We start from the raw sequence: 22,753 nt of genomic DNA, 5'->3' as shown, positions 1-22,753 counted from the left end.
TGGAGTGACGAGCTGGGACAGCTCTGCAGTTTGCTCACATGGGCCAGGCCATGAGAGCAGCAGAGGGGACTCGGATTCAAAGGCTTGTGTGAGCCAAAGGCATCCCCCAAGTGCTCTATTTTTTCTCTTTTGGCAACAAGAAGGAAGCAGGAGGCTCTCACGCCTGCTTTTACCAAATTATGTCTCCTGTCATTGCGTGGTCCAACATCATAACCACCAATACCTTGTCTGGGTCTCAGCTGCAGCCCCCGTGGGACCACCACAACCACCACATTTGCCCGCAACTGGATGCCAAATCCCACTACAAATTTCTGTCTAAATCAGCCATTTTGACTCAGGAAAATAATCCAGAGTACTCACAGCCAGGCCAGGTCATTCCCACTCTATAAAGAGATTACTGATCCAGCTCAATGCCAGGGAAGGACATCAACATCTCTCACTCAAACTGCTCACAGCTCTTGCAAATGCAACGTCCAAGAAAACCTGGCATTTTTTTGTGCACTGCCTCCATTTCACTCCATAGATAAGTATGATGGAAGTCATCAAAAGCAAAGCATTAGGGAGGCAGCAAGAGATCTAGCTATTTTCCACCCGAAAGTGCCATAATTAAGAGTAGCTGGAGAAGAGGCAGGAGCAACTCTGGAGCAAACACAAGAGGTGCCAGGCAGCCCAGAAGAACAGGGGAGGAATTACAGTGTGTTTGTAAAGATCTGATTGTGGAACAGGCTTGCGCAAACAGACAGGCTATTTGGCTAAGGACAGCTTCAATGTGAGCATAACTCTCCTTGGTGCCTTTGGGAAAGTTCAACACTCAAGCTGAGGCATGAATCCTACTAAAGGCTTTCAGTTTTCACTGCTTGTACCCCAGCTGCTCTCTTACGACTTGCTTAGCATCACATTCAGATAACTGCCCTTCACCTTTCACAGCCTGCTTCTCGCTCATGCCACCCATAATTATGCCCATGTAAGGTTTCTTAAATCCAATACAACTTCAAAAAGCACTGACTGCCAAGGCTGGTGAAATTCTCCAGCTTCTGCACAAAAAGCTTTGGCTGAACCGGGGAATCCCACCCACTCTGGATTCATGCTCATCAGGACACCACTGCAGTAAAGCTGAATGACTTGTCAAGTGCTGCTCTGAGAGCAACGGCCTCTGCACGATCAGCCAACTGCAGCTCTGCTGAACTCACTCAGAACAAGTTTTCCATCACCATCTCTGCGTTTGTAGGAGGCTGCTGGCTTGAGGCTGCTGGCTTGCACTTCTCCTGAGTGGTGGCTGGAGGAAGGACCTGGTCAGGTACAGCAGAAATTGCTTAATGGAATGGGAACAATTATGAATGGCACAAGCAGAGATAAAAAAAAAATGCATTCAGAATGTCTTTAATCATGTAACACTAAAACTTCTTTACAGTGTCATGGCAATCTACACTTCACCATCTGCTTGATTCTTGTTCTGCCCCCATTTCTCCAATACAGAACAGAAATGACATTTTAAAACAGAACACATGGCTGTTTCTACAAAACTTCACTGCTTGGAGTGAGTATTTTTTGCCTGTTAGTCTTGTATAAACTTCTAAGATCACCAGAATTCTTTCTTCCTGTGAGAATTTTAAAAGATAAAGATCTCTGCTCCCTACCCTCAGACCTTCAATACCTTAGCACGTGTGCCTTCTGGTTTAGGATGGCAGCCTTTCTTCCAGGCTCAGTATGCACCCCAGAAAGTTGGGGGAAGAAAAGAAAGACATGAGTTATTTTAGGAGTATCTGAGTGTATTAAAGTTGAGAGGTTAGCTAGAAAGATTATATTTGGGGCAGAAGGATGCATCAAGCATCCATCATCAGGGCTTTGGAAGATACTCTGCACTACATTACACACGGAGGGATTTTGTTATGGACCATCAAAGAAACTGTTGCTACGAAAGACAGAAGAGACGATCTTTCCAGTGGAATTAATGGTGCCTTCGCTATCCGAGCTGGACTCGGAATCGCTGCTTCCCGAGTAGGCGCCCAGGCCAGGCAGGATCCCAATGCACACGGCTGCCGAGGGACAGTGGACTGTGGAGCCTCCCACGGAGCTGCTCCCCAGGGGAACACAGGACGGTTTTTCTGCAAGAGAGGAACCTCCGTCAAAAACAAGAGTGCACGAAAAGGCTTTTAATCAGCCCAGGAACTGCTGCGTGTCATTCACCTGCTATTGCCACATCAGTGGTGGATGACTGCAGGATTTAATTAAAGCATAAGGCAGCTTCATGCTGCAATAAAGCTATTCTGACAGGAAGGACTTGCTACCTCAGGGGATTTTTTTTTTCTCATCACTAGTTTAAGCCCAGTTCTATGTTGGCATTACGGATTTTTATTCTAAAGTTGTCAGTTTGATGCTTGTCAAATACCAAACCCACTAAATAAGAATAAATAGCTCTGCTTTGTGTAATTGAATATTTTTTTTGCAATATAACAGCATAGTTGGGAAAAGTTTTATTCCATCACTCTGCTAGTCAATGTCTCCCATCTTCCACGGCTAATTAATTATTTCTGGTGTTCTGAAAGTTTACTGAACAGAAGATTCAAGAAGTGCCTTGGGTTGTCATTACACAATTGCAGCTCACCCTATTCATGTCAGAGTATTTGACAGCAAGTCAGTTGCAGCCCTGACAGCTAAGACTGAAATGCAACTTAATTTTTCTTTTAGTTCCCCATAATTTTCTGAAACAAATTGGTTCCAGGATGGACAAGATCGCTTCAGAGCATGAAAAGCTACAGTGAAGGTATACAAATAAATCAAATGCTGCTGTGAAGAGGAAAGGGATGATCTGTTCCCCATGTCTCCTGTTAACAGGACAAGCACTAGTCTTGAAATGCCGCTATGAAGACTCCTATTAGTTATCAGGTAAAACTCTTTAAGGGTAAAAATCAGTTAAGCATTAGAATAAACTGCCTAGGGAGGGTGCCCAGCCTCTATCTGTGAAGATCTAAGAGCAGCTTAGACAAACACATGTCAGGAATGGTTTTGGCAGGGGATAGGCTGATGACCTGTAGGGGTTCACTCCAGCCCTATTTTCTGTAACGGCTGTCAGCACCTACAGTCACCATTTCTGCTGCTTTAAGAGAGTACATGCCAAGTGCAGTCTGTGCTGTCTTGCATAATGAAGGAGCAGAAACGCAAATCTTCTATCAGATTTAACACCAAGTCAGTTGCTGTTCAGGTGAGAGACAGACAGCTTCCCACATGCAAAAATCAGGACATACCTTGATTCTTTTCGTCATGATCGGTATCTAGTTTCAACCTCTTCACACTGTTACCACCATCTGAACTGTTGAAAAAAATTAGAAAGTGTCTTGTTCCTCATAAGCAGCCAGTTAATTACTGTGATGTTAAAGTCACATCTTTGCTTCAAATGCTACAGTGAATGCCAGCAGGATCCCCTGATGACCATCACCACTTCTAACTGCTGTTAACTGGGGCTCCTAGGGGAACATGCAGGATCCTCGAAAGTCAACTCCTACTCTGCAAATATCACCTGTTAACTCAGGAAACAAACATGGTTCTGGGAGTCTGAGCAACCCAGAGCTGCCTGTTCAGCTGCAAGGAGCCCACAGGAGATCAGGAATGACAACGTGAGCTCCAGCCACCCCACATGACCACAGGCTTGCACATGTGGATGGTCACCGTGCCTTCTGGTGCAACATCCGAGTCTTTTGACTTCCAGCGTTTCCTTCCCCTCCTTCAATCACCTATAGAGCCCGTTCTAAAACATCTACAAATCCTGCACCCAGTAAGAAGCACGGTAGGTTTTGCAGCAATTCACACACAGCTGTAGTGTCTGACCTAAAAGAGAAAGGGGTCCCCTTTTGGGATCCAAAGTAGTGTTGCAGAAAAAGAGCATTACTTGGACACCTGACTCCTCAGAGCTGCTGTAGCTCTTGCTTGTCTCTGCTCAGCTTCTTTTCCCCCCTCTTGCATGTTCCAAATCCTAAGCCAGCCACATAAAAAAACGCTTCTCAGCTTCAGTTGTGATGAACTAAAGTGATGAAGTACGAGCATTACTATGCATTAACTCTTTTCTGTCCCTGTCAGACCATGCAGCACAGATGAAAGGTTATTCTGCGCAGGGAGGTTTTAACAGTAATACATCCTTTACAGGAAACTACAAAGCTCAGAGAGCAGATGTTGAGCTCACGCTACACTTGGTTTTGACCAGTCTGCAACAAAGATAAGATGGCAAAAATAGAAGACTGCAGAACAAGTCTGTGATGGCACTGGCATGTCGGTTAAGATGCTCTCTTCAATAGATGCCATCTGCAGACTTTAGCTGTACCATTAAGCACACGCCAGCTCCTTCTCTACATCCTACTGGGTTAAGTACCAGTGGTTACAAGAAAAAAACATTGTTGGCTGCCTGTTATCAGTTCAGGGTTTTTCTTCCCTGCTTTCCAAAAACCCAAACAACTACCCAACCCCCCATATTAGGTAGTGGAAATGCTTACTTCAGTTTTCAGACATGCAATTACTGCTGTATGTACTGGGAGCTAAACATCACCCTACAAGATAAGCTTCTAAAATAATCTCTTATTCTCTGGGACAGATTCAAAACCACTGACTGAATTTCGAGATGTCAGTAATCATCTTAGGTATTAGACGACTCATCTGCGGGAAATAAGTCTGGTCCCACATGCCTAGTTTCCCCATAACCTGTAGCACACCAGCAGCTGCGTTTGCAGATCAAAACAGCAAACAGATCACAAACACAGCTGCCATCTCCCTGGGGTGGAAAAGGTTTTGATGTATCAGTGCAGAACAAGGGAAGTTTGCCTGATGCCCTCAGGATCAAATTCGTACACAAAGCTCTTCTCTTGTAACCTACATTTCCCCCATGCTGCCCCTGGCAGCAATTCAAACAATCCATTTTAGGCAGAGATAAAATCGGCTGCTAAATTATACAAACCTGAATGAAATTACACGAGTGAGGTGACACTGATATCTACAAATAGAGATGTAAAATAGATTCCCTCTAGATCCCCAAGCAGGACTGCCCAAGCCTAGCAGTCTAGAATGAAGAGTCTACCCACTTGCTTTACACATGCTTATCTATTTGAATTGCTTCATGTTTTTCCCACAGTTTGTGAGAGCCTATAGAAACAAGGCTGGTCTTTTCTTATACCTCCCCTCTTTTTTCTTTAGGGCTAAGGTTCACACCTCACTCTCTGGAGGCAGTTTTGGCCTGCCTCCCTTTACACTGCTAACTGGGTTCCGTTCCTCATGAATTTATAGAGGTGTGAAACTAACCTTCTGTGTTTCACAGCTCCTGCCAACAGCTTTGCCTGAGAGAATTTGTTCTTGTTTTCCACTGACTTCATGGGCAATTTCTTCTCAGTTTCCTTCTTTGGGTCCATACTGACTCCCACTTTAGTGAGAGTGCTGTGAATTAAGGGTTAAGGATCAACAGGAAGGAATGCAGAGAACAGACATTTCCTCTTCGATATATTTAGCCAGCTCTGCTGACAGCAGCAACCAAAGTTCATTCACATATTCTATCAAAATAAACTTATTTGTAATGACATTTAGCTGGCACCTTCAGCCAAGAAGGAAGACACTTCACCCTCTGGGCTTGGGCTCACTCGGGTATCAATACCAGCTCTCCAGGCAGCAGACTAGGAGCTGCTTTTCTGAAGTCAGAAAGGTGCAACACAGGACACAACCAGCACTCATAAACATACCCATCGCCCTGCCTGCAGAACTTCCCGCTTCTACAGGGATCAACACATTTGTCATTCAAATTAACTGCTTCTTCAACCCCTAATCCTTACCAAAAAAACCCCCACGTAGCAGTATGTGGGCTCACTTTCACACTTCTAACCCTCCTTTTGCTGAGACCAGCAGACTTGAGCCTAGCAAAGCAAAACAGTTCCATCTTCTGTTTTGGTATTTATTGCTCCAACTTCTCGGCTCATCTCTTTGTAACGGCCACGAGGCTGTTACTACTGCTTCGAACACAAAACCCAAAGGGACAGACCTGATTAAGGGTGCATGTGGTCTAGTATTCACCCAAACCGCCTGTGACTGCACAGAAAAACTAAGTAGCTTAAAACTGTGTTAGCAAGGTGGGATGCAGCTGAAACTTCTAACGAGGCGGAGAGGCTTAAGCAGGTTCTCAGACAGGATAAGAAGGAGCTGTGTCTGTTACTGAGGCACATTTGCTCTGCACACGCTGACCAGGTCTCCTGTGACAGGACCTAGTCCTGTCTCTGGTAACAGTTCATGTCCACCTGCACCTGATGAAGCGAAGTCCAGCAAAGATCCTGTTTGTTAATGAGGTGCCAATGGTGTCACAAAAGCTTCTGCAAAACTTTTAAGCCGCACATAGAAAAGACAAACCCACCTAATTTAGAAGGGTATATATTGTTTACAACCCTAAATCGAGCTTTCTACCAGCTTCTTCTCTGCCTACAATTCCACTGATCAGGTGACATAACCACAAGCTGGGGTTTCACAAGTGCCTCAGTTATTGCAGAAAAATATTGAACAGTGAATTTCACATTGATGGACCATATGTTTGTAGTCACAGGTTTTTTTCCCCACTGAACATCTGCAAATCGAAAACTCTCACACTGTCCTTTGAAGTGATAGGCTGAAGCACTTTACAATTAAGAGTGTTCAGATGCCATGCCTTATCTGATTTTCCTAGGGATACAGCAGTAACCCCGACTGCTCCCTACCTCAACTGAAAGTCTTCTCAGTCCAAACCAGACTGCACAATTCTATTTATTTTTAAAAATGGCAGAGGAGTGCCATCCTGTGGCTGTCAGGAGCAACCTGAAAGCTTGTTGTGTCGAACATGGTTTGATGTTGCAACACACAATTCTACACACTGCAGTGTTCAACCTTCACATTTAGGTTCATTACCTTGTTATATTCCAATACTGCGCTATAAAAGCCTGGCTGAGGAACCCAAAGACTTTTTATAAATACCAAATTTCAGGCTTTTCACTTCCATCCAGGATGGCATTCTCTGAACTCCTAACACTCATCAACTACCGGAGATATATTTTCTACCAGCTATTTTATGTGTTCTGCTGCTATCAGCAAATGTAACACTATAAGTAGCCAAGAACTGTCCCCTCTTGGGAAGACTACATTAGAAATAAACCTCTATTTCTTAAAATATCAACTGCATTTAAAAAGCTGTCTTACAGTAAAGTCTGCTTCTTGGAAGGGGACTTTTCCTTCATTTACACAGGATTTAAGACAAGAAGATGTTGTTCTTGAATATTTCTTGGCACTGGCTTAAATAAAAAATAATCTGTAATACTGTCAGACCAATGGCGTCTGGATAGGGTAAGGAGCAAAAAGCCCCAGTTGTTGATCCAGGACGTTTACCTGGTACTCACTGTTTTTTGTCACTGTAGTGACAAACCATTATATCAACTTGCAGATGCAGAAACACCTTCTGCATTTTAAAAGAATACCAGCAAAAAATTCAAACACTGATGAGTCATTTTGCAAGTTGCTCTGAGGTTGCTTGAAATACTATGTTTAAATAATAATAATTTTAAAACCTCAGTTTCTCCAGAGATGAGGTGACTATAAAACATTCTCCCTCCACCCCATCAGCAATTAGTTCTACAATTTACAGCAAGACTTCAGATACAGAGCCAGATGATATTAATAAGACTGCAAAGACTGAATTTACGTGGCCTGTATGTCTTCAACAGGCCCTGCCCCGTAAATACAGGGATCAGTGTGTTATGTGGCTAATTTAAGATGACATAAGATGCCCTCTGGGCTGGTATGGTTCACCCCAGCTGTACGTGATCTAACGAGCTGCCAGCTGCTGCCACAGTACAGCCTCACACTGCACATCCCTCATCGGCCAGACCCGCGAGCAACCACCACCAAAACTAAATATATCCCATGAACACCCCATTATTAGAACAAACAAAGAATCAAATCTATTTCAAATCTATTAACCAATTACAGGCTATTTGAAGTAAAAAAACGCATCAGTATTGCTATTTCCTAAGTGCACTACTGAGATAACTTAGATGCTCTGCACAGAACACACACTCTAAGTTGTAAATCGTTGACAAATACGAGGTAATACAGATCTTTGCGCACTGGCACTATTCAGCTTTATTTGCTGACTGGTTTTGCTCACTTCCTTGTGTCCACAAACTCTTTCATTTATACTAAAGCATCCTTGAGAACTTGTGCTTTGTTCACCGATGACTTAAAAGCAATGGTTTTCATTAAGAAGCAAAGAAACCATTGGGTTCTACAGAGATTCAGGAAACCTCAAAAAACAACATTTAGCTTAGCACAGAAATCCTCCAGGTATTCCAGCCTCCCTTGACTGGCACTGATAAGAGAGTAAAAGCATGCTATATTCTTTTCTAGCACATCTTCGCAAAAATTTGTCATTTAACAGCAAATTGTCTTTCTCTTAGTACTGCCTACAAGCGTGTATTACCCAAAGGAGCCGAGTCTTCGTGGGCACTCACTTCCCAGAAGAAAGTCAGCACATCTCCACAGATGTGTTTAATTTCTCAGCAAGGGAGAAAGTAGCTAATACTTCAAGAATAAAAACAGAGAGAGCAGTTCAAACATTCTTTCAAACAGGTATGTTGAAACAGCCAATATGCAGTTAAAAAAAACACAAATCCAAACCCACAACACTTACTTTTCAATAAGACAAAACCAAAAGGTTAGAAGTAATATGCTGTTTTGCCTTTATGTTCTCTTTCTCTTTTTAGCTATGGTATTTCATGCCCTCAATAACAGAAAAACAAAACACCACATCTCAAACAATGGGGAGTGGGAGAAGGAAAGAAAAGTACCAAAGATGTGGGGGTTGGAGGGGGGGAAATATCAAACATTACAGTGGGAGATCCAAGCTACAAGGAAAACACTAAAAGTCTATAATTGTAGACGTTCTGTAAAGCAGTTTTATAGAGAGAATGTCAATGACAGAATAAAAATACAGCCCAGCCTCTTAATCCTCCTCTACATAACTGTCAGGCATTTTAATGCAAAGGATATTCTGTATTCATTTAGTTCTTTCAGCTCTTCTTCTCTTCGCTGCTTTTCTAGTAGCTCTTGCTGCCGAGAAACCTCATCAAGGAAATTAGTCTCATCTTCATCTAAGCCTCTTACCATATTTTCTGAATAAAGGAAAAGAATGCATATTGATAAGCTAAAACCACTTAGGGAGCAACCATTTATTTTGCAATATTTTGCCATTCTCTTAGAACATTTTCCAATGATTTTGAACTGTAAGTGTCCACATCTCACATATGACACTTCTAATACTGCCGAGGTAGAACAATTTGCCCAAAGTCACTGGGAATGGGGGGAGTCCTGGGTGAATCGGGTACCCCAGCAGTCATGCTGCTGTGTTGAGAAAAAGGTGCAAAGCAAACCGCAAATCTGCTGGATTCTGTAATTAAGGAGTAAAAATACTTCCCAGTTAATGATACTGGATGCTAATGAGCCGAAACTCTTACATACTCAAGCAAACAAACTGCAACAAACTAACATGGTTTGAACACAACACCATTAGGACAGAGAAAAGACACAATTCATAGGAAGCCATGAAATGCTGCTGGACTTGCTGATGCAATTAAGGAAAACTGACCAAGTTTTCACACAAGCAGCCTTTCTACAGTTCTGAAATACTATTTGGAACAGGTTACACAAAACAAGGAATAACTACATTAAGCAATTATACGTTTGTTGTTTTGGTTTCAGACACTGAGTTTAAGCCTGTGTCCTCAGAATCTATTCTTAAACCAACCAAAAACTGGGAAAAAAACAGGTTACTTCACCCCATAAATCTTGCCTCAAAATAGGAAGCACATTTTCTTAAAGCAAACAATTAGAAACTTCACTGAGATTAACATCTGTTTAAAAAAATAAAGCAGAAGGAAGACAATTCCTAACGTCCAAGTAAAAGTAAATTATTTCTAAACATGCTACGCTACTTTAAGGAAAGTACATGCCAGTGCAGTAGGAAGGCCTTTTATTTTCTGTTCTGCAAATGTCCAATGTCTCCAAATAAAAAGATTTAGTTAGAAAGGTAATAAAAAACTTTTTTAAAAAGACCAAGCCTTGCTGGTTTTGTAGTCATGCTCAGAAATCTTAACCCAAACATCACCTTTAGTCTTCATTAGAGCTTAATTCCATAAGAGGATTTTTAGGCTTTTACATGAGGTCACCATATTTTTTTTGATCTTCACCCAAGTAGTCAAGTCCTACTCACATTAATGGCAAGCTAAGAAATCAATTTACACTGATAACTGGCAAGCTTTCCTCTTTGACAGAAAAACTCTAGAAATCAATTAATATTTGAGGTTACTTTTTAAAGGCTGAGCCCTTCTCTCAGCATTAAGGCATCTCTCCTCCCAAGTCCCGTCATCAATTCTGACTGATCAGAACTTGTTTTCTACTCCTTCAAAATTCCCATGGATAGAAAAACAAATTAAAGAACCAAAAATCAGAATCCACCTTAAAATGGAGTCCCACAGTATCATCCTTACTGCTCTTCATTGAGAGCCAATAGCTCCCCTCTTCCTCAAATGGTTCACTAATAATTTCCTAGTTCTCATTATCAACTTTGCACTCAGCAGCACACATACAGGTGATAAAATGCAAAGGATTTTTCCACAAACCCAGAAGTTCAAAAACAAGTAGAAATTCGGTTTCAATTTTATTACAAGAGTTAAAAATCTATTTTTTGAAGAATCAACTCCTGTATGTTTATTTCTTCCAATTAGTTATCTTGAGCCTCAAACCACTTTTGTGCCAACTAATTATGGCTTGGAAATGCAAGAGCTGCTGGAACAGGATTTCTTTTTATTGATTCAAATAGAATGGTCTTGTGTTAAAGCATGAGTTCAAGAGTCACAAAACCACATTACATTTCTACTTTTCCATGGAATGGTATCAGGGTTTTTTTCTCTATTTAATGTGAAAAATAAGTCTAGTATTCCACACCTTACAGGAATGCAGCTTCGTAACTGCAAGTGACTTTTGAGTTTCACTCATGTGCAGTGCTGTCTCCATGTTCACAACAATATGGCATCTGCAGGAACATTTACCATCTTTGAAAAATACAAGATTTCAATAATACTTTGCTGAAGCCTCTGTTTATCTCTCAGACAGACAGACAAGACACACAGATGTTATATACAGCTGTTCCACACAATACATGCAGTTTGCTGGGTTTCAGTTCAAAATAGTAACTGCTGGTTCTTACTGAATTTAAATTGCTCCTCAAACTCCTGCTGCTTCTTTTCTCTCTGTTCCTGAAGTCTTTCATACAACGAGCGTGGGTCATACGCCTCCTCTGGGCATTCTGAAAGGGAGGAACAAATCAGGAAATGAGACCATATGACAGAAATACTAAATCACCAACAGTTCTTAGTGCCTTCACATAAAAACCTTTTGAAATTGTAGAATACAACCTATTACCTTTTATTTCTGTTTTCCACAAAAGTGGAAATATTCTTGGATCTCTTTCCTATAGTTATTAAAATCTATCTCATACCTTTTGGATCCTCAGGTTTTCGGACCTTTTCCCACTCCTCTTGCCTTCTCTTTCGTCGCTCCTCTAACTCCGCTTCAGACACAAACCTCTTGTTAATCACGAGGTCAGCAGTACCATCTCCCCCATCCATTGTGGAACAGCCCGTCCTAAAAAACACAATATGAAAGACATCGAGGGCCTGATTTCACTTGTCAGTGCATGAGACATTACTACACATCTTGAAAAGCAGAGTCACTGCACTTATCATAACTTCAGTTCTCTAAAGACTGCTACATACTAAGTACTGATTGAGATACATCCTCACTGAAAAACTGCTAAGACTAATAGCACCATCTATTACTCCCTCTTTACTCTTTTTCTTCATTACGTCTTCCCTTCTAGTCGTCTGCCTCAGGCTCCTTTTCTAAAAATTGTATGTTAATGGCATTTTCCCCACCCCACTTTGGATTTACCTTGCCTAAACAAATATTAAAAAAAAAAATAATCAAACCCCACACCTATACTCACATTCTTTTATTTCAGTTCTTATACCTCTCCGATCTGGAGAAAGGATCTGACACTTTGCCCTCACTTCATCTACGTTCTTTTTGTCCATCCTGTGAAATATTGAGAAATCTTGCCTGTTTTCAATGATTTGAATACATATACTTATGAGGGATTAACAGTGAGATTTCAGAAATTAGTAACTAATCTCTCTAACTTTTTTAAAAGCATTCTGCACCTCTTTGCAGCTCTGTGGGGAGCAGGGCTAGACAGACTGTGCTGGGGAGGCTGTCAGGGTTACACAGAACCCAAGAGGTGAGAGAAAGAGGGAATTGCCATGGGCTAAAACAGGGCTGGGATCAGAAAACAGGGGCAGCACTTCTGACCAACCAAGCGCTGCCCATTCTCACACCCACACCTGCCCTCTCCCTCAAGAGATCCTAATGGGGAGTCTTGGCCAGGTCCCTGTGTCAGCACTGGGTGCAGGGTAGAGATGCTCCGAGGAGTCATTCCGAAGAAGGAAACTCGTGATCTTGACACCTGTAAGCCCAGGATGAAACAAACTGCTTCTGCAAGTTTTAGGTGGCTCCTTTCAGGATTTATTCTGCCAGCTCCATGCTACAGAATGAAGCATTAATGCCTATTTTGTTTCTTACATCAAGTCTGTATGGTCAAATACAACACAAACACAACATGAACACAGCTGTTCACTTAAAGTCATGCTAACCTCATTTTTTTTCCTAGTTTCTTCTTATTTCCTTGCTATAACATCAGCAAGTACCTCAAGTATTTTTCATTTTGGATCTCACCTGCACTTCAGCACTGGAGGAGATCCCAGAATACTCACTGTTCCAGGGAGGGTGGGATGCAGTAACCCAAATAATAGAAGGAACCAGTTTATCATCCTTCCTTCGTACCACAAGGAAATACTCCTGCAGGAAGCAGAGTCCTGAAATTCTTACAAAACCTGATACTTTTGTGAGGTATTGTTTGTAATATAAATTACAACCTTGGTCTCAGGAGAAATCCAGGTTGGAGCACTGGACAAATATTTGTTACAGCAGGATGCATTCTTAAGGTGGGAATTATCAAAAGACAATATTTTCTTAAGAGCTGGGGAAAGGAAGGACAGAGCAACGGCTGGTGATTATTTTATTTTATCTTTTCTTTTCTTTCTTTCATATCTTTTTTAATGTCTAACAAAAATCCACCCTAAGACAAGTCCACTTTCCAGAAACCATGGAACACCTGCTCTTTGAGTGATATTTCTGAACGTGGTTCAAGCTGGAAACCTATTGAAAAGATGAAAATTGAATCTCCCTCCTGAATACAGGTCCTGATCACAAGGGCAGCTTTCCTACCCAAGTGCTATATAAACAAGATAGCCTGGTTCTCCACTTGTGTAATCTCAACCCATCCATTTACAGAGGAGATGAAAGGTTCCAATACAACAGTGACAGAAAGTCATAAAAACAAACTGAAAGAGAGGGATCTGGCAAGGTCACAGTATCATCTGGGGACTAAAGTCTTCAACAGCAAACTACCTGCCTTCTGGATCAGCCAGCTCACTTACACAATATATCTAAGATACCTGGGGTGGATTAAAGTTTAATTATGACTTGACAAACAGCTACGGTATTTTCACTACAATCCTGGAAAGTGGCATCCGATGTAACATATTTTAGCAAATAACTTCAATGACAACCACATCCTGGGGCACAAAGATGGGAGAAAAATTAAAAATCGAGCAGCATCGCATTGAAGTGCATTTGCACTTACGAAGTTTACTAATCTTGCTGCATTATTTGCCTTGCCTGATCTCAAACACACACAAATCTCCCACATGACACAAACCACATGTGTCAGGTGAGGAGGGGACAGTTGCCGATGTTTTCCTCTGGTAACTATTCTAGTGAGTGATGGGCTGTTGTTGCAAATGATGGAAGTTTATGTCACAGCTGTAAACTGTGCCAGCTGGTAACATTTCTAGGATCGAAAAAATAAAACTTCGTAGCCCTTGCCATCACCTGTGCTGGACCAGACCTAGAGCAGAGACACTGTCTCGGGTTCCAGCACATCCAGACCTCCCGCAAACAGTGGGCCCCGCTGCCCACCGCTGCAACGAACGCGGGCAGAGCTCCCGCGTCTCTGCAGCGTGTCCAAGCAAGCGCTGCGCACCGACCCTGGAGCCAGCGGTGCAGAGTCGCTCCCCACCCTGTAGCCAGGATAAAACCGGCTCCCGGGACCCGGCTCCGCCGCTAACGGCGCCCGAGCGCGTTCGGGGCAGGGAAGCCTCCCCCGGCGCAGGCCCGGGTGTGCTGGGCCGGGCTCTGCTGTCCGCGATCTCCTCTCTCCACCTTCCCTCCTCCTACTGGCTCCAGGAGCGGCCTCCCCCCGCGCTCCGGCCCGGCCCGCCGCGCTCAGCAGGCCCGGCCCCGGCCCTCTCCGCCGCCGCGCCCCAAAGGCCTCGCAGCCCGGTCACGGCCGCTCTCCCCGCGATGCTCACAGAGCCCCCGATCCCCGCCACCGACCCTGCCGCCCCACGGGGCTCGGGCCGCCGCCGCCAGCACGTACCGCGGCCGTCGACCCGTCACAGCGAGAGACACAACCCGGCCCAGCGCGCCGCCATTGATCCCCTCTCACAGGCCCGCCCCCGTCCGCTCGCCGCCGCCGGTCGCCCCGCCCCTTCCGCCTGCAAGAGCCAACCGAGTGAGGCCTTCCTTAGGCAGACCCTCCTCCCCGATAGCGAATCCCCGCTGCTCTTACGGACGGCAGAGGAGCGCGCGGAACTGCCGCGCACAAGGTAGGCGAGCGGGAGGGCCGGCTGACAGATGACGTCAGGGCGGCCCCGCGCCGCGATTGGGCGAAGTGCTCGGGCTGGGGCCGAGGCCGAGGGCGGGGCGGGTCGCCCGGGAGACGGCGGGGGGCGGGGCCAGGCGGGGCGGGCGGGGCCGGGCGGTGTGTGGCCTCCATCTTCCTGCCGTGCGCCGCAGCGGCGCAAAGGAGCGGAGGGGAGCTGCCGGGCCGGGGGGCGCGGACCCCACCGCGGGCCCGCAGCGTTCTGGCTGAGGTGAGGTAAGGGGAGGCGGGCACCGCCCTCGGGGAGTAGTGGCGGCGGTGGAGCGGGCGGGTGCCGCGCGGCTGAGGTGGAGCGGGGCGGCACCGGGTTGGCGCTGAGGGGAAGGGGCAGCGCCGGGCTGGGCTGTGGTGGTGGCGGCGGCGGCGGCGGGCCCGCCGGGGCCGGCCTGGGGTTAGCGAGGGGACGGCGCGGTGCTCACCCCCACACCGCCCTCCGCTTCCCCGGGAGCCACGCGTGCCGCCGAGCAGGCTCCCGGCTGGGCCGGGGGCTCGGCCAGCGCCGCCCCGCCGGGCTGAGGCAGCGGCCCGGGCGCCCCTGGTTTCTGCAGGGGCTGCGTCGCCGGGGCCACCCGCACCCCCGACGTGGGCAACGCGCGAAAAAAGGCGGTGGCCACAATCCAGCCTCGCTCGCCTTGTGCCCGGCCGGGCTGCTGGCACCTGGGGCTCTCCCAGCGCTGCCATGGAGGCCCCGGAGCTGGGCTCGGGTCTGAAGAGTAGAAGCTCGCAAAACAAAGCAGCAAAACTTGAATGAAACGGGGCTTTGCTGGAATGGGGCACCCCCCGCCCGCTGCTGCTCGGGGCGATGAGGTGTTACAACTTTTCCACGGCGCGGCTCGAGTGCTGGGAGATGTTCCTGGTACTTGTATGACTTGCAAAACGAGGGTTTGCTCCAGCGGTTTGGGTTTGGTGCCCAGGGGACAAAGTGACAGGCTGCTCTGGGACCTCTGGGGAGCTCAGGCACACTCAGGAGAATTTTGTTGAGCCTTTGAATGTTTTTATATTAGCGTGAAATTCAGAATCGTGAAAGCTATTTACCACTCTCAATGTGAAAATATTTCTGCAGAGCAAGTTTTCTCTCTTTCACAGAGAAAAATATGAAGATGTGGAGTGATCTCCCAAATGCAATTCTTTACGTAGATCTTCTCTTTTGAATACTTTGGCAATGGATTAAACAGTGGCACCTTTCCTAGTAGTGTGGTGACACCATGATACTGCTTTGCTCCCTTAGTTCAGTGCTTATAAAGCAGGTCTTTTCACTGCTTGGGTGATGCTGATACTGAGCATGTATTTCTTTCTTAAGCCCTTTGGTTATGTCCTGCTGATGACTGTTTCTATCTCGCATATCTTCATTTTTCCTTTAAAAAAAAAAATAATTGTTATTTATTATTTTCTGTTGTGCAGCAGCAGGAACAGTGACCTTTCTGGGTAGAGGTTTCATGTAGGTACCAAGAATGACCGTAGTCATCTTGTTTTTCATTTTCTATTTTGTTATTGCAAAATCTTCCTCTGGATCTCTTGGTATCCACCCCAAGCCGAGAGTTCATTTTGGTGCTCAGCCTGCGTTTATCAGTATTTTGCATGCAATGGAACTTTGGTCCATGGAGAAGCACAGATGTAAGAGCTGCCTTTTCTCTCCTAAATTTATTCAGCCTTGTAGATACTGCACTGTCTCCTGAATGCTGCTGTGTTTGGTGTTTTTTTCCTTTTATGTCTGTGTCAGTATTTGTTGTCTTCAACATAAGCAAGGGATTATTTTTTTCTGCTTAGCACTAGCTTTGCCTCAGGTTTTTAAATTTTCTGTCCTTTGTCTTGCAGTGAATGCATTTATTTGTTTTGCTGTTTTGTGTTTGGTTTTTTGTTGTTTTTCTCCTGCTGGTCCTTAGTTCAGTTTGGCTTTTCTCCTAATTTTTTGTACATCCATCAGCGCTATGAGGTTATTGTCATATGGAGACCTACATATGTTTGTGTACTGTGACTCTTCCTATTTACTACTCAGTATTGAAATTTTTTGCTGTTTCCCTGCTAAACTGCACCATAACAGTGGCTGTTCTAATCACTTTTGAGACATCTGAAATGTTCCTTTGCATCTTGTGTCCTCTCGGACACATTTAGTTGACTGTGGCTTTCTGGAGGACTATGCATCCTTATAACTGGTTGTATTATTTTAAGAGTCTAGGATGCTATTAAATGTGTCGTCTTTTGCATTAATCCAAATACAAATAATTGATCTGTTCTTTAGTCTAAATCTGGCCCATTCTTCTGCAGGTGCTTTTATATGTGTCTTTATTCTCCTCCAAAGCCCACTCAGCAGAAGACCACCTTTCTCCTCCTTTCTCCTCCCTTTTCCTGCTGGTATCAGTTCCTGTGTCACTTCCTTTAGGACATGACTGCTATCACTTTGTGCCCTAATCTCTGCTATTTGTTCTCATTTACAAGTCTAGTTGAATAGGTTGTGTATTTCTCCCGGTGTGTTCTTTTTCCCATGTGTGAAGCGCATGTGATTGTGTCTTTTTCATCCAAATACTCTCTCGAGGTTCCTGCTAACTCTGAAAGCTTTCAGCATCTGCTGTCCATCACTTGTGTAGGAAGCTCCTCCAGGGTGTTTTAATGCTGTATTCTGCATTCTGCACAACTCTTCTCATTGCTCTTGGTACTGCTGATTGATTGTTACCTTAGTCTAGGTTATTTACCTGCTGTTAGGTTGCTGATATATCTAATTTGGGTAGTTCACACACCTCCCTTATCTTCAGCTGTGATATCAGTGTGTGCTTCCAGGTAGGTGGGGTTATTAGTTTCCTTGAAGTCTTTAATTTTCCTTTTTTGTTTACCTTCAGCCTTCTGTACATGCAGTTTTGAGTGCAGCGCTTTTTGTTAGCTGCTCCAGTATCCTACTCTGTGGCCTCATAATCCGCTGGCTCCATTAATCTCATTGTTATCTTGTTCTGAGCTTCTCTTAACGTTCTTTTTTCTCCTAGAAGGGAAGTGATGGCTTTCTGCACAACTTTTCAGTTCTCTTCCGTGGTACGTTTTCAGTATTTTCCCATCAGAGGTCTTGGTTCTCAGCATGTTTTGTTTGCTGTGAGCCTAACAGATGGGCTGAGATAGATTGCTTAAAAACAATTTGGTTCCCTCCTATAAAGCAAGACATCTCTCGCACTCTGTCCATCAGGTGATATAAAAATCCATTTTTGTCAAGCTTTTTGCTTGTTTGGTAAAACTAAGAAACCATGGTACCATAAGCAGTAAGGAACCATTAGTACCATAAGCAGTAAGTTAGTGATAAAAGTGCTGATTTTTCATGGGATGCATACTGGCTTGTGTTCAAATTCCCTTCCACATGAGTACCTACCCTGGGTGATACCGTGTTGTATTTTGAAATGTCTCCTATTGGTGTCTTTAAGTCACTTGGATACATGGTATTATTTCCACAAAGTAGAGCAGAGTTTGTCATGTGCACTGTTAGGTTTCCCTCTCAAGACAGAGGCCAAGTTAAAATGTTATCACCTTGTAGTAAGTTGAAGATGAGCTAATGTGGTGTAGTTTGTCCCATTCTGCTCTGTTGTCATTATGTTGTGTTCAGCATGTAAAACTGGTTGGTTTGGGGTTTTTGTTTCCTCCTCTCTTGAGCTTATGATTGTCAAGTAGACTTCGAATTTACTCCTTGCTTTAACATAATGCAGTAGAGGTGCTGTGCTGGGATTCAGTGTTGTTCAAGTATCTCGTTGAAATTGTGTTGTCATTTTGTGCTTTGCATTTCCCTGTGTCCTGACAATGTATTTTGTTTTCCCTTCCTGGTTTGTATGCAGTGACTGTGAAGTTGGCATGGCAGCAGCTGTGCCATGTGTGTTATTTCCTTTTCTATTCTTTATTACGTTGCTGAGGTTTAATACAAGTCAAGTGTTCACACATGACTCATAAGGTTGTGTGATGGACCAATGCATTGTGATCCACCTTCAGCTGTGCTTGTAATTACCTGATACGTTGATCTATTACAGCTGTGCCCAAACTTGGACTTTAGAAGCATAACTCTGCCATGGGAACTTTATGTATTTGACAGGTTTTGTCTGTTCAGTAGGTATACCTGACAGTTCAAAGTCTGGGGTGAGGTACTGCTTGTCATTTATTAATGGAGGTTCCGTAAGTCACCACGATCAGTGACAAGAAATCCATCCTTTCCCCAATACATCTCTCCCCCTGGAGAAGCAGTGGTTTCTAAGCGTGCAAAACATTTGCATCTGTAGTTATTTTTCTCCCTTTTTAAGGCTTTTTTGCTACAGTAAGTGCTTCACTTTTGCTTTAAGTTTCTGGATATCTGAGTGTTTTGCTGCATGTGAGGAGAAGGACAAGAGTTGTGGAGATTTTGAAGTACTGGTGTGGCTTTTTGGACTGCTTGCTTCAGTGCGTGTGCACAAATTGATACTAATATAGCTTGAATCATAGGTTAGAGGACAGTCGGTGAACTACATGCCAGAATGGCTGTGCCACTTGTGTGTATTTTATACCTTCTGGGAGACAGTGGGATGTGCTAGAAAGTGATCCCCAAAAAAAAAATGCAGCAGGTATGCTGATGTGCTTCTTTTTTTTCTTTAAAAAAAAGTAAGGCTGTCTGGTGGCATGGAGAACTTTAAATTCTTTTAAATTGAATTAAATTCTGCCTTTAAAAGGGTTCACCTAATGGTGAATGAAGATTGATGAGAATGGTGTGTGTGTTTGTACTCAAACTCTGGTCAATGTATCAGTCCTGGAGCAAAAGATCAAAAAAGCCCACCAAAAAAACCCCACAAAACAATGGGTGAATTGTTTTCTCTTTAGAGCTTTTACCCCTCTGGAACACTTAGTGAAGTAGTGAAGTGAATTATAATTATCAAAACAGTTGAAACTTAATTCTTCTTAAATTCCTCACAAAGTTATGTAGGAAAAGGCTCAGATGACCATGACTTATTGTTCCTGATAACATTACAGCTTTTTGAAAGCATCTTAAATTGTTCTTAAGCTTTTTGCCTTTTTTGATGTACAGCCATGACAAACTAAAATGGGTATGCACTCCTGTTTAAACCATTTTTAGATTACTTTGTGAAACATATACACGCTTGTTTTCAGCCACTTCCTAACCCACCTGCACTGTCAGAGTCATCTCTTGGGCAGTCAACCCCCATCCTCTTCTTGGCCATGTGAGGTCTGAAACCCATTGACCAACTTCCTCTAAGTTTCTTCTTGCAGGCAGAGGCCTTAAAACACTATAAAAAACCCACTAGATTTTTGTGGTAGGAGCAGGATACCTGTGAGATCTGGAGTCTGCTCTGCTGACAGAATCACTTGTGTTACATGTGGTCAGCTACCTGTCATCAGGATCTCTCCTGCAGCTTTTGTGGTAGGCTTTTAGCAGGGCAGAGAGAAAAGGTGCTCAAGGCAGAACCTGAAGAGACAAACAGGGAGAAATGAAGCTGGGTTCGTGTGTGTTTTGTTTTGTTTCTTTAATATGTGAGATAAAGGATTCCAAAGACCTGCCCAAAGCTGTGCATCAAGTTCCATAGACTTCAGCTCTGGAAGCCTCAGATCAGGGATCACACTTCCCGGGAGTGTCTCTGAGGCAGGTTTGCTAACCTAGTGACCTATATGTTCTGTTTGACTTGGATGGCAGCATTTTGAGCAGCTGTCACTGTATCCACTTACAGGAGGAAAGAGAATCAGGACATCTCCTACTCTGCCAGCGCAGTCTCAAACGTAAGATAGCAAAGAAAGCTGCTGGCTTTGCATGGTTGGCAAGGAAAGTCACAGAACTGGCTCTCAACTACAGGTACTGAAAGACTTGGGCATCCTCTGGTGATGCTTGAATTAACAAGAAGTGGAAGTTTCTTCAGCCCGTTTCCTGCTGTGCTGTTAGTTTTTTCATGTTTGAGGAGATAACCAGTGTCAAATGTGGTGAATCTGAGAATAGGATGGTCTAGACATTGTCTGCTCTGTGCTCTGCTCTCCGAGGCACTTGTCAGACAGATGACAGTGCAAACTTCCAACTGAGGCGTCACTGCATTTTTCAGCAATGTTATCAAAATCTTTCACACATCCAAAACTGTTTTCAGGGTATCTTACGCATCCATAATGGCATAGTCATGCCATCTAGCTGGGCTCATGTCTGTGGTCCACAGCAGGAGACAGACTGTTCTACAGAATCATTCTGTACCGAGCCTTCCTTTGAAAATGAGCCCCAGCTCTGTCTTAGGAGAAACAAAAACACTGAGATTAGTTGACAGACAAGAAACAGCACAACTCTGGGATTTCACCATTTCAGCTGGTGGTTTGCTGACAAGAATCTGTCCCGACTTCCAGCAGTCCCTCCTTGTAGCATCTTCCTGTAGCCCATGGTGTGATTTACTTACATGCTTCTGTGCAAGCCCTACATCTAGTTCCTGTGGCAGGGCTACACTGTGTGACTGTTTGAGCTGCTCAGTCTCTTGATTTGTCCCTCAAAATGCTTTTGTAGTTTATCTTTTGTTAATGTATGAGATGCTTTAAACTAAGTATGTAGTATTGAAGTTTACTACAATGAGTTTATCTCCCTCTTTCGTTGGTTTCTGGATAGTAATATAGGTAAAGCCTTATCCTTTCTGAAATTGACTATTATTAAATTTACTAGAAAAAACTTAAAATGCTTTGGGTTGTTTGTGTTGTTCCTGTGCAATGCCGTACCTCTGCTTGATACCCAAGGACTCCACACTTGCCTCCCAGCACTGTCTGTTCTAGAATTTCTTGGTTCTTTTTGAATTTTAAATCCTCATATCTTGAATGTTTCTGTCAAAGCTTAGCATATGCGTTTATTGTTGATAACATCTGTAACTTCCAGGGCAGCAAGGAAGATTAACTTGCATTAATTGAAGGATTTATTTGTAAGCCTCTGAATGAGCGTCTGTGCCAAAACTTAATATGGTATAGCTAATCAATTTTTAGTGTGCTTGTATCCCTTTAGTTTGTAGGATTAGTGTTCCCTGCCATCTGCAGGGTGTTATCTTTTTGCCACTTCTGAAGTGGCGCATTACACTCTGCTCCTTGGGCAGCTGCTGAGCTTGTACAGCTCTGCCACGTCAGCTTGCTGGAGGCAACTCTTGTTCACCTTCCCCAGAGCTGTCAGATACCACTATCTTTTTTTTTTTTTTAAAGATCATTATCTCAGATGTGTATTCATCTGCCTCAAAGCATAGCTTTGTCGCTGAAAAGAAATGTAATGACCCTTCTAGAGTTTGGGAAGAAGGGAACCAGGAAGTTGTGTTCTGTATGATTGATGCTATTGTTGAATAGGTGGTTGAGACATTCAGAGTGTTAAAGCCAGCTGAGGTCTTCTGGAGGTACAAAGGACACTTCCACCTAAATGATTGAGATGAGAAATTGTGACCTCTGAGATGGAGGAAGCTAGGAGGTGGTAAATGCTTCGGTTTCTCTTTCAGAAAGAGCTGTAGCAGAAAAACCTGTGATGCTCAAGGACCCTGGAGCACTGAGGTCTCTGAATCCAGAGGTAAGGGAAAACCTGGGCAGGGCTCTCTGTACCAGGCCTACTTTGGAGACACTAGTTTTCAGTGAGACAATGAAGTTCAATTTAAATCCATGTTGCAATTTTAGTGTTCCTCTACCAGCTTTAAAAACAGATTTCAGAAAAGTAAAAATGCAAAGTAGTCCAATGTACAGGTGACTATCTGATTTTCATAGTCTACAGAAAAAGAAACTACTGTGGTGGTAGGATCTCCTTTCTCTTTTGACTGTTACCAAGTTAAAGAGATCAGATCCTTCATTTGCTCTTTGTTTCTGACAAAGCTAGAATTATCTAGAGAAAACTGCAGGGCTAAAGCTCAGTTTTTGTGTAAGTTCTGCACAACCCTGGGG

General features: G+C 43.9%; 2 protein-coding genes and 1 long non-coding RNA gene across 6 annotated transcripts in view; 1 reads left to right on the top strand and 2 right to left on the bottom strand.

Annotated features, from left to right (window-relative positions):
- Window positions 1–1,234: 1,234 nt before the first annotated feature.
- PSME3IP1 (proteasome activator subunit 3 interacting protein 1) lies at window positions 1,235–12,242 on the bottom strand. Its single transcript, XM_080351790.1, has 7 exons — window positions 12,047–12,242; window positions 11,540–11,685; window positions 11,249–11,347; window positions 9,002–9,155; window positions 5,284–5,415; window positions 3,246–3,310; window positions 1,235–2,105 (listed from the first exon to the last, which is right to left on the bottom strand). Coding segments are annotated over exons 1-7 (816 nt in total). The 5' UTR covers window positions 12,049–12,242; the 3' UTR covers window positions 1,235–1,887.
- Window positions 12,243–12,830: 588 nt separating this feature from the next.
- Window positions 12,831–14,822, bottom strand: LOC308044864. Its single transcript, XR_013922671.1, has 3 exons — window positions 14,789–14,822; window positions 14,597–14,714; window positions 12,831–12,954 (listed from the first exon to the last, which is right to left on the bottom strand). It is a non-coding gene; the product is annotated as an uncharacterized lncRNA (long non-coding RNA).
- The window catches only part of RSPRY1 (ring finger and SPRY domain containing 1), a 37,983-nt gene continuing 29,907 nt past the window's right edge, over window positions 14,678–22,753 (top strand). Inside the window, exons 1-2 of one of the 4 annotated variants that reach the window (XM_080351786.1) lie at window positions 15,004–15,092; window positions 22,321–22,388. The gene's annotated coding sequence lies outside the window, so the exon portion shown is untranslated. Of the gene's footprint in view, window positions 14,826–15,003; window positions 15,098–22,320; window positions 22,389–22,753 lie in introns of those variants that run through there. The other 3 variants (XM_080351789.1, XM_080351788.1, XM_080351787.1) reach the window with 3 other exon arrangements.

The sequence above is a fragment of the Nesoenas mayeri genome (genome assembly GCF_963082525.1).
Source record: "Nesoenas mayeri genome assembly, chromosome: 12".
Taxonomy (NCBI): Eukaryota; Metazoa; Chordata; class Aves; order Columbiformes; family Columbidae; genus Nesoenas; species Nesoenas mayeri.
This window is presented reverse-complemented; position numbering and strand designations above follow the sequence as displayed.

What these genes read in the sequence shown, in the direction of transcription:
- PSME3IP1 (XM_080351790.1), bottom strand. An exon ending in TTAAAATGCCTGACAGTTAT is followed by an intron (nt 5,416 to 9,001) that starts GTAGAGGAGGAT and finishes CTTAATTCACAG; the next exon opens with CACTCTCACTAAAGTGGGAG. An exon ending in TCATGACGAAAAGAATCAAG is followed by an intron (nt 2,106 to 3,245) that starts GTATGTCCTGAT and finishes CCTCTCTTGCAG; the next exon opens with AAAAACCGTCCTGTGTTCCC.